The sequence below is a fragment of the Eleutherodactylus coqui genome, chromosome 7 (assembly GCF_035609145.1).
Source record: "Eleutherodactylus coqui strain aEleCoq1 chromosome 7, aEleCoq1.hap1, whole genome shotgun sequence".
NCBI lineage: Eukaryota > Metazoa > Chordata > Amphibia > Anura > Eleutherodactylidae > Eleutherodactylus > Eleutherodactylus coqui.
In genome coordinates, this window is record NC_089843.1 from 230,872,485 (window position 1) to 230,884,236 (window position 11,752).

The window sequence follows — 11,752 nt, forward strand, 5'->3', positions numbered from 1 at the left end:
ATAGCTAAGCAGTAGCTGCTATTGGCTAAGCCCTCAGCCAATCTGCACAGCCCTTTCAGGAGGACAGGATTTTTAAATCCCCGACTGCTGAAAGAGCTTAATAGCAGTTCCGGGGAGCCAGCAGGAGGACGCGGCTGAGCGCAGGAGAGGTGAGTAATCCATTTTTTTTTTTTACACTTATTAATGATTATCAGGGAAGGGCTTATATTTCAAGCTCTTCCCCGATAATCATTCTGCAGGGCTTGGCTGAAACCATTGAAAGCAATAAAATAGAATGCCGCGGACTTCTGCCACAGCTGTGGCAGAGGATTCCTTTATCCCCGCAGGGATGAAGGAAACTCCTGCCACAGCTGTGGCAGAAGTCTGCGGCATTCTCCCTATGCTTTCAATGGGGCTAACGCTGCTGTCACTAGCCCCATTGAAACCACTTGCGATATGCCAGTACTATACTGGCCTCTTTCTTGCGCTGCGAGATTTTTCTCGTGCTCTCGCAGCGCAAGAAAGTAAATATCACCAGTGGGTGGGAGCCCTTAAAACAGTAAGTCTAAGTTTTACATTTTCCCCACAAGATCTTGCAATTGTCTGATCTGGTTGTTTTTTTAAAATATAACTCCAATAAAATTATTCTGATTTAAGATACATAGAAAATGTCTTCCCCAAAATAGCAGTGCCCTGGGTCCGGGGCCTGTCCTGATATCCAGTCCTGTGTATTCATGCGTCCATCAGTGGCATCCACCGAATCCTGATATGCAATGCAACAAGGCTGAATTACAGCAGGTCCTGCTCTTCTCCAAGGCAAGAAGCTGCTGACTGATGACTTCACAGTATTCGTCTGGTAAGAGCTCTGACCAACGATTTAGCGTCAGGAGTAGGAAGGAGGGACAGAAACTCTAGATCCAGCATTTCCCATGGATTTCGGCATGATACCCAGGAAGCTCTCTGCATGCTTGCCTGTAAAGGTACAGGGAACCGCTGGAGGGTGCATGGGTGAGGGGCCTTTTAACCTCTGTGTTACTGTCCCTTCAGAGGTAAAGAGGCAACCTGGAACATATCTTTCCTAATTGACATCTGACCAGTAAGTCACCACAGGAACAAAGAGCAGTCAGGTGGTGGTCTGGTTATTGTATTATGTGAACCGCGTACAGTGGGATTTGGCTCAGCGGCTTCCATGAACATTACTCGGCTGTCGGTTCACGCCTTGAAGCTTTCAAAAGTTACACACCACCGCGGCTTACAGCATCATGTTTTACACCGCGGCTTACAGCATCAGGTTTTGCAGATTGTTAAATGATCGTTGATAAGAAACAGTTTTAAAAATAATTTAATATATGAACAATTACAAGAATAAAGCTTTATTAACCAATGTACATAAAGTAGTTCGTTACTGGACTGTCCTCTGTAATAGGGCTGCCTGTATTAAAATAATAAATGGAGCTACACTTAACCTCCTGCTGCCCTCCGGATTGGAGCTGCATCCTCTGCGGTATTGTGATATCTGGAGTCACCAGAAATCAAGTGACCGCAGCAGCGGCACGGCGCTCAGAAAGCGAGTGCTGATGCCAGCAGAAGTAGCGGCAGGGCTGCAGCCGCCCATTAGCTGCAGCGGTCACTTGACGTCCGGTAACGGCCGCTATCACAACAACAAACGGGATTACAGCCGGCCTGCAGTCCTGGATCGCGGGGGAGGGCAAGTATTGCTCAGTTTATTATTTTAATACAGGCATGCCTACTGAGGGGCGTCTGGTAACCGGACAACCCCTTTACAATAATACACAATGTTTCTTCCCCCCTCAAGAGCTCCTTAGGCGTGTTCCTATCTGCCATGGGGGCTTTGCTCGGAGCTTCTGTCATAGACTTCTATTAAAATCCAGGACAAAATTGCAGTGAATGGAGGGTTATTTCATCCTGAAGACTGTTGACCACCATGACAGAAGCTGCTCCCACCCAGATATAAGCTATGCAGTCCGCCCGCTGCGGTTCCATCGTACGATGGACACATTTGGTCGGGGCACTTGGTTTTCCTGCTCCCATAATGCTGATGTAATTGCTAAGGGTTCAATCACTTCTATTCTGCAGACTACAAGCCGAGGTCACCAAGTGGTTTTACTGGTAATTGGTGCTGAAGTGACAGTGTGGTTATTGTAGGGGACTGCAAAAAATAACGAAAATCGAGGACATCATTTGAAAGCCACAAATCAGCTTGATGTTGGTTGACATGACAGCCAGCACACGCCTGCGCCCGAAGCCTCAAGACACGGGAGACCGAACGGTTCTAAACATTGTAAGTCCTTTATTATTCTTGTCAGTGGAGTCAGTCCAATGCGCCTGGTGAAAGAAAAGAATATATATTATACACGTTTAGTTAAAAAGGTGATGAAAGTAGACATATTGTGCTGTACGTTTACTATATGCTAATATCCCTGCAGGCTGCTATATTGGAGGCACAGACAAACCGTCCCATGGCTGGCAGAGGTGCTGAATGCACCCCCATCAGGTAGACAAGTGACGTCATCACCGGCTCGGCCGCACATTCATCGTCGACAATCATTCACTTCTCGTTCAGGGTTTTATGTAGGGAAGATGTAACACTGAAGGGAAGGGTTTAGACGGAACGCAAGGCGAACGAGCCAACAAGGATTTTTAGTCGTGCAGAAAGTGAACGACAAACAAGAAGCGCACGAGTCTTACTCCCCATTCAGTCGTCGGCTCACGGGTAGACGATTATATAATTAGTGTCCATCTATAAGCACCTTAATGGTTCAATCGGACTTTTGTAAAAGAAAATAGGTAAACATTGGCACATTGTATCTCCCGTGTGCCACGATCTAATCCTGCTTGATATTTGGTCTACAAATCACTATAGCGCTAGAACAGGAAAACCGACGTTGCTGAATTAGGTTGGAAATGCTTTTAATAAAGTCTCTGGAACGACTTACCTTCCAAAAACGCAAATTCATCAAAAGCATCTATTGCATTATCTGAAATGTAAAAAAGGCCGTATTGTAAACAAACACTGTTTAACCCCTTCACGCCACAGCCCTTTCTTATTTTCACCCCCACCTTCAAATGAAACACAACGTATTTTTTGGCTGCGACACCTGAACGGGGGCCTGTTCTCAGCAGAACCAGCTGTAGTGTTCAAAGGTAACATTTGTATTAGTAAACCTCATTTCTAAATAGGGCGGGAACATAATGGAGGGTTTGTTCTTACACTGTTCACAGTGCAGCTAAAGCTTTAAGTCACAAAGCAAAAAGTGAGAAAAAGGGTATATATAATTTTTTTTGTACTGATTAAAATACTATGATATACTATCTGTCCCCAAAGTGGGAGACTCGTACATGTGATGAGCCAATCACTAGTCCCGGCACAGACATGGTAGGATTACAGGATGAGTAGAGAAATAAGTGTCATTCTGCCTGATGAGGGACCCGAGAGGTTGGAAAGCTCGCTGTAACCTCATGTATTTTTGTTAGCCATTAAAGGTCTCGTATCTACAGAATCACGTTTTGCTCTACTAGCTAACACTACATTGCCTTCCCCAGTCATCTTTTACTCCCCCCCCCCCCCCCAAGCTGGGTGCTCACTTTACCGACCTCGGAAAGGATAGAAAGCCACTGAGTTGATCTTCAGCCAGCCAGCCAACTGAACCAAGCAGGGGATTGGACGCGCAACGCTCAGGTTGTCAGACAGTTTAGGAGGACTGCGATTCAGCCCCAACACTCTGCGCCACATAGGACTGTGTGATCTATACAAACTCTTCACTTATTTTCTTTGGGACCCCCGGGCACCTACTTTTCTGCTTGGATCACACTTTTAGCTGCTAGATCTTTTACATTGTGTCCTTCCCCTGAAGACTACAAACAGAAAGTACTTCTGTGTTCTCCTTTTCTGTTGAAACCAATGGGAAAGCACCCTGCTGCTGCGGCCCTTCCTGCTTCTGTGGTGGTCAGGATGTCACATCCAATCTTGCCCACCAGAGGAGCAGAAAGTGCCGTAGCAACAATGTGGCTCTCCGATTGGTTTCAACGCAAGTGAAGCCGCTGCTGGCACTCTGTCCCCTGTCCACCTAGGACAATGTCCGGCCACTGCACTGGGCCAAACCATCAGCTGGTGGACGGGGGGGGGGGGGGGGGGGGGGGGGCACTGCTCTGGACAACAGACAAGACGATCTGATGATGGACAGGGGTCCTGAGTGGCAGACCCCGTTCATCAACCATTGATGACCTCCCTGGCCGCTCTGCCTCTATGTTGGCAGCACTGTGAGATATACCCGCTCCTGTGCGGGTATCCCTGGGACAAGGCATCTTTACCCCGCAGCTCGTGCCGTATAAAAGAACCATTAGGATCTGTCGGGTTCCGTCTGTTATTTGTGTACCATTTATAATGGAAATCATAATGTGAACAGAGCCTTGCATTAAAGACATTTGTCTTCTTTCCTGTGGATAGGGACTAAGTGTCTGATTGCTGGGGGCTCCGACTGCTAACCCAAATGTCTCATGTGAATAGGAGCAACGGTGCTCACACCTGACTGCTGCTGCATTGACGTCTATGGGACAAGCAGAGAACAATGCTCTTGGCAATCCCCTTCCATCCCATTAAATTGAATGGAGTGATGTCCAAGCATATGCACCGTGGTCCCATTCACATGAGGCATTTGGGTATGCCAGTCTGAGGATTGCTGGGGGTCCAAACAGTCAGACCACTAGTAATTAGACATTTAATCCCCTATCCTAAGAATAAGCAATAAACCTCTTTATTTGTAGTTATTAGGTACATTTAGAAATGTGGTCTTTATTTGTATTAATTTGTTTATGACTAGAGGCGTTTGGGGCCTTCATACCCGGAGCAAATCCTCACCTTCCGAAATGCTATATTCTAAAGGGTAGGAATTCCCAGGCACCGTAGCCGGCATGAGTATCCACAAATAGTCATGGGTACTCAGCAGCATCGCGGCCTCCATTGCAGATTTCCTTGAATATCCCAGACAAAATATTTTCTGTCAGGAAAAGAAAGCAGGACTCCATAAGGGCAGCCGGACGGAGCTCATTGTAGTCAGGAGGATCCATCCAGGAGGGGCACCGGTCTGGCATGTGCCCGATCCAGCACTACACTTTTGTTGTTCGACTCTATCCTAGAATGATGGAAGCTGTGGTAAATGTGTCACCAACTACACAACTGGACCTGCCCTACAAGGAAGAGGTCCAGAACAGACTCTAGGAAGGAACCTCCAGTGTGGCCAGGAAGGGGTCCTCCACTCCCCGTTAGCCTGGCCATAATGCCTCAAGAAAAGTCAAGTAAGGAAAAGCAGGTCTGCTTGTAGACACCCCGGTACCAGCAGGGGAGACCCTCCCCCCCCACTGTACTGTGAACTCGCCTTGTACATAGGTGAGCGAAGAGGAAAGGATTGTCTTCTGGAGTATCGTCCTAAGTGAGGTCCAGTTACTTTACTAATGTAGACAGCGCCATAAAATGTGAGGCTCGCACGCAAATCCCTCGCAGGAAGTACACAATGACATTCTGCGCGCCGCTGGTCCCCACACACTAGCGTGGCGGGTATGTGCACCAAGATAGAGCATGCCACGGTGCTTCCCCGTTTGCATTGTGTGAGCAACACAAAAGGAGTCTACGGGAGATTGGTACTGTGTATTACACACGCAAAAGCTATACACAGTAGCATACGCTGGTGAGGAGTTAGTTACTGCCCCCCGTTCACCAGGACCATGGCTTGACTAATGTAAGCTAGGCACCAAGTGAATCTTGCCATGATGCGTGGTAACCAGGGAGCCGATCCTCTGGGCTGTGGAGTCGTGCTGTAGAGCTGGACACCCCAGAAATGGAACAACTCCAGAATAAAGGCATTCAATTACATTAAGGCTCTAGTCACACCCATAAGGTATCCCCGGGGTAATTAATCCCAGATCGGTAATTAATCCAAGCCGTGCCGACCGCACGCCGCTGACTGTAACGGGTCTGTTCGCTTCCTGCATCTGTCCAGCATCTTTACCGGACCAACAATAAGGACCTGCATGAAGGACCTGCGCGGCACGGATGTGACCGAGCTCCATTATGACAGTAAATACACATGAGCGATGTGTGAACTGACTGCACGGCCTGAGGAGCGGCCAGGAGGGTAAGAGTACAGCCTCGCCCGCAGCGACAAGCGGCCAGGAGGGTAAGAGTCCAGCTTCGAACGCAGCGAGGAGCGGCCAGAAGGGTAAGAGTACAGCCTCGCCCGCAGCGAGGAGCGGCCAGGAGGGTAAGAGTCCAGCCTCGCCCGCAGCGAGGAGCGGCCAGGAGGGTAAGAGTCCAGCCTCGCCCGCAGCGAGGAGCGGCCAGGAGGGTAAGAGTCCAGCCTCGCCCGCAGCGAGGAGCGGCCAGGAGGGTAAGAGTCCAGCCTCGCCCGCAGCGAGGAGCGGCCAGGAGGGTAAGAGTCCAGCCTCGCCCGCAGCGAGGAGCGGCCAGGAGGGTAAGAGTCCAGCTTCGACCGCAGCGAGGAACGGCCAGGAGGGTAAGAGTCCAGCTTCGACCGCAGCGAGGAGCGGCCAGGAGGGTAAGAGTACAGCCTCGCCCGTAGCGAGGAGCGGCCAGGAGGGTAAGAGTACAGCCTCGCCCGCAGTGAGGAGCGGCCAGGAGGGTAAGAGTACAGCCTCGCCCGCAGTGAGGAGCGGCCAGGAGGGTAAGAGTACAGCCTCGCCCGCAGTGAGGAGCGGCCAGGAGGGTAAGAGTACAGCCTCGCCCGCAGTGAGGAGCGGCCAGGAGGGTAAGAGTACAGCCTCGCCCGCAGTGAGGAGCGGCCAGGAGGGTAAGAGTACAGCCTCGCCCGCAGTGAGGAGCAGCCAGGAGGGTAAGAGTACAGCCTCGCCCGCAGTGAGGAGCGGCCAGGAGGGTAAGGCCGGCTTCACACGAGCGTGACGGGCTCCGCAGCGGAATATTACGCAGTGAAGCCCGTCACGGCGCCCCCCAGAGACCCCATACTTACCAGTGGAAGATAGCGTGAAGACGCTTCCCCGCCCACCGCCGTCGCGTCATGCGACACGCCCACCGCGTCACATGACGCGGCCGGCCGTGTCACGTGACGCGGCGGCGGTAGGCGGGAAAGCGTTTTCACGCTATCTTCCGCTGTGTTACAGCGGGAGATAGCGTGAACGGACGGCTTCCATTGACTGCAATGGAAGCCGTCAGCGTGTGCACCCGTGGCAAATAGAGCATGCTGCGGATGAGGACGGGAGATTTCACGGTGCGAAATTCCGCGGTGGAATTCCGCATCGTGAGCGTTGAGCTATTAGGTTCAATAGAACCTAATAGCAGGGGACAAGGCTGCGGATTTTTGCTGCGAATTTACGCGGCGTAAATCCGTTCGTGGGAAGGAGGCCTAAGAGTACAGCCTCGCCCGCAGTGAGGAGCGGCCAGGAGGGTAAGAGTACAGCCTCGCCCGTAGTGAGGAGCCCGTCAGGATGCCAGTGTAACTATGTAAATGCATGCACCATACCTAGGTCTCGGCGCTGCAGGGTCTTCCTCTTCCCCCGCTGGGCGTACACGTAGGCGTCTCTGGCAATCGTCTCAATGAATAATTCCTGTAAAAACAAAGGCATCTTATTTCCATACGTCCCTCTGGGCAGTATACCGCACGGCGGGCGCTCCTCCCAGCATCACCGTCCCTCTGGGCAGTATACCCTACGGCGGGCGCTCCTCCCAGCATCACCGTCCCTCTGGGCAGTATACCGCACGGCGGGCGCTCCTCCCAGCATCACCGTCCCTCTGGGCAGTATACCCTACGGCGGGCGCTCCTCCCAGCATCACCGTCCCTCTGGGCAGTATACCGCACGGCGGGCGCTCCTCCCGGCATCACCGTCCCTCTGGGCAGTATACCGCACGGCGGGCGCTCCTCCCAGCATCACCGTCCCTCTGGGCAGTATACCGCACGGCGGGCGCTCCTCCCAGCATCACCGTCCCTCTGGGCAGTATACCCTACGGCGGGCGCTCCTCCCAGCATCATCGTCCCTCTGCGCAGTATACCCTACGGCAGGCGCTCCTCCCAGCATCACCGTCCCTCTGCGCAGTATACCCTACGGGGGGCGCTCCTCCCGGCATCACCGTCCCTCTGCGCAGTATACCCTACGGGGGGCGCTCCTCCCGGCATCATCGTCCCTCTGCGCAGTATACCCTACGGCAGGCGCTCCTCCCAGCATCACCGTCCCTCTGCGCAGTATACCCTACGGGGGGCGCTCCTCCCGGCATCACCGTCCCTCTGGGCAGTATACCGCACGGCGGGCGCTCCTCCCGGCATCACCATCCCTGACGATGAGCCTCATCAGGGATTCACAGCGGGATACAGCTGATACTATTGTTTCATCCCGCTCCCTGAAGACAGGCCGGGTAAGAAGAACAGAGCGTCCAGATGTATAACAGCAGAGAACAGCTGGATGCAGAAGGCCAGTGGCCCCGCATGTCTTCTGCATCCCCGCTGGCAGCGCAAGGTATAGCCTCAGTCCGCGCGTCACGTGTCACCGCCGGCGCTAGCAGCGGATCCAGAGGGGAGAATGGGATTTTTTGGCGGACTCTGCTACCCTGACCCGCCGGCGGTCCGTCACGGCCGTGAGGCCTTATTCCGCAGCACATACCGCCCACAGCTCCTACAGAGACCCGCGGCCTCCTGCACAACAGCCGATCAACTGCGGCCACCGCCTGGAGCCCGGCTGTCCCCCAGCCACGTCCGCTCGCCCTCCCCCCGGCCTCACCGCTGCCTTGCTGACGGTGAACACGGCCTCCTGGCTGGCCAGAGACACATCCGGATCCGACTTCATCAGCGCCTTCACCCGGGAGATGGGCAGCCGGACGAGCTTCTGGGAGGCCCCCGGGGGCGGCAGGGCCGCGGTACTCCCCGCTTCTTCGCCAGCGGTCTTGTTGTCCCCGTCGCTCTCCCCGGTCTCCGGTCCCGCCGCGCCGCCCGCACTCATCTCCTCAGCGGCCATGAGGCGGCGCCAGAGCAGAGCGGGAAATGTCACTTGATCGGAGAGCGAGCCGATATGAGTGCGGGCTGCAGGGGCATCAAACCCGGCTGTACCCCATGTGTGCCCACCTCACCCCATGTAACCCCCCGTGTGTGCCCACCTCACCCCATGTACACCCCGTGTGTGCCCACCTCACCCCTGTATCCACCTCACACCATGTAACTCCATGTGTACCAATCTCACCCCTTTGTTCCAATGTGTGCCCACCTCACCCCTGTATCCACATCACGCCATGTTCCCCCATGTGTGCCCACCTCACCCCTGTATCCACCTCACACCATGTATACCCTGTGTGTGCGCACCTCACCCCATGTAACTCCATGTGTACCAATCTCACCCCTTTGTTCCAATGTGTGCCCACCTCACCCCTGTATCCACCTCACCCCATGTACCCCCGTGTGTGCCCACCTCACCCCATGTAACTCCATGTGTACCAATCTCACCCCTTTACTCCAATGTGTGCCCACCTCACCCCTGTATCCACATCACCCCATGTACACCCCGTGTGTGCCCACCTCACCCCTGTACCCCCGTGTGTGCCCACCTCACCCCTGTACCCCCGTGTGTGCCTACCTCACCCCATGTAACTCCATGTGTACCAATCTCACCCCTTTACTCCAATGTGTGCCCACCTCACCCCTGTGTGTACCTCACCCCATGTACCCCTGTGTGCCCACCTCACCCCATGTAACTCCATACGTACCAATCTCACCCCTTTACTCCAATGTGTGCCCACCACACCCCTGTATCCACCTCACCCCATGTACACCCCGTGTGTGCCCACCTCACCCCATGTACACCCCGTGTGTGCCCACCTCACACCATGTACACCCTGTGTGCCCACCTCACCCCATGTACACCTCATGTGTGCCCACCTCACCTCGTTACTCCAATGTGTGCCCACATCACCCCATGTGTGCCCACCCCACCCCTGTATCCACCTCACACCATGTAACTCCGTGTGTACCAATCTCACCCCTTTACTCCAATGTGTGCCCACCTCACCCCTGTCTCCCCATCACCCCATGTATACCCTGTGTGTGCTCACCTCACCCCATGTAAGTCCGTGTGTACCAATCTCACCCCTTTACTCCAATGTGCGCCCACCTCACCCCTGTATCCACATCACCCCATGTATACCCTGTGTGTGCGCACCTCACCCCATGTAACTCCGTGTGTACCAATCTCACCCCTTTGTTCCAATGTCTGCCCACCTTACCTCTGTATCCACCTCACCCCATGTACCCCTGTGTGTGCCCACCTCACCCCATGTAACTCCATGTGTACCAATCTCACCCCTTTACTCCAATGTGTGCCCACCTCACCCCTGTATCCACATCACCCCATGTACACCGCGTGTGTGCCCACCTCACACCATGTACACCCCATGTGTGCCCACCTCACCTCATGTACACCTTGTGTGTGCCCACCTCACCTCTTTACTCCAATGTGTGCCCACATCACCCCATGTACACCCCATGTGTGCCCACCTCACCCCTGTATCCACCTCACACCATGTAACTCCGTGTACCAATCTCACCCCTTTACTCCAATGTGTGCCCACCTCACCCCTGTATCCCCATCACCCCATGTATACCCTGTGTGTGCCCACCTCACCCCATGTAACTCCATGTGTACCAATCTCACCCCTTTGTTCCAATATGTGCCCACCTCACCCCTGTATGCACCTCACCCCATGTACCCCCGTGTGTGCCCACCTCACCCCATGTAACTCCATGTGTACCAATCTCACCCCTTTACTCCAATGTGTGCCCATCTCACCCCTGTATCCACATCACCCCATGTACACCCCGTGTGTGCCCAGCTCACCCCTGTACCCCCGTGTGTGCCTACCTTACCCCATGTACACCCTGTGTGCCCACCTAACCCCATATACACCTTGTGTGTGCCCACCTCACCTCGTTACTCCTATGTGTGCCCACATCACCCCATGTACACCCCATGTGTGCCCACCTCACCCCTGTATCCACCTCACACCATGTAACTCCGTGTGTACCAATCTCACCCCTTTACTCCAATGTGTGCCCACCTCACCCCTGTATCCACATCACCCCATGTATACCCTGTGTGTGCCCACCTCACCCCATGTAACTCCATGTGTACCAATCTCACCCCTTTGTTCCAATGTGTTCCCACCTCACCCCATGTACCCCCGTGTGTGCCCACCTCCCCCATGTAACTCTGTGTGTACCAATCTCACCCTTTTACTCCAATGTGTGCCCACCTCACCCCTGTATCCACCTCACACCATGTACACCCCGTGTGTGCCCACCTCACACCATGTACACCTTGTGTGTGCCTACCTTACCCCATGTACACCCTGTGTGTGCCCATCTCACCCCATGTACACCTCGTGTGTGCCCACCTTACCTCTTTACTCCAATGTGTCCCTACATCACCCCATGTCCCCCCCCCCGTGTCTGCCCACCTCACCCCTGTACCCCCATGTGTGCCCACTTCACACACCCCCGGGTGTGCCCACCTCACACCATGTACACCCCGTGTGTGCCTAACTTCCCACCATACCCCCTGTATCCTCGTGTGTGCCTGACTCACTCCTGTACCCCCTTGTGTGCGCACACCTGTATCCCTGTGTGTGCCCACCTCACCTCATGTACACCCCGTGTGTGCCCAACTTCCCACCATACCCCCTTGTGTGCCCACCTCTCCCCTGTACACCCCATGTGCCCACCTCACCCCTGTACTACCGTGTGTGCCC

The 11,752-nt window shown here is 54.1% G+C and overlaps 1 protein-coding gene across 1 annotated transcript; it reads right to left on the bottom strand.

Annotated features, from left to right (window-relative positions):
- Window positions 1-1,305: 1,305 nt before the first annotated feature.
- Window positions 1,306-8,992, bottom strand: LOC136573245 (DNA polymerase epsilon subunit 4-like). Its single transcript, XM_066574543.1, has 4 exons — window positions 8,740-8,992; window positions 7,491-7,575; window positions 2,937-2,978; window positions 1,306-2,325 (listed from the first exon to the last, which is right to left on the bottom strand). The coding sequence occupies exons 1-4, from the start codon at window positions 8,971-8,973 to the stop codon at window positions 2,312-2,314; spliced, it is 375 nt and encodes a 124-aa protein (XP_066430640.1). The 5' UTR covers window positions 8,974-8,992; the 3' UTR covers window positions 1,306-2,311.
- Between the last annotated feature and the right edge of the window lie 2,760 nt (window positions 8,993-11,752).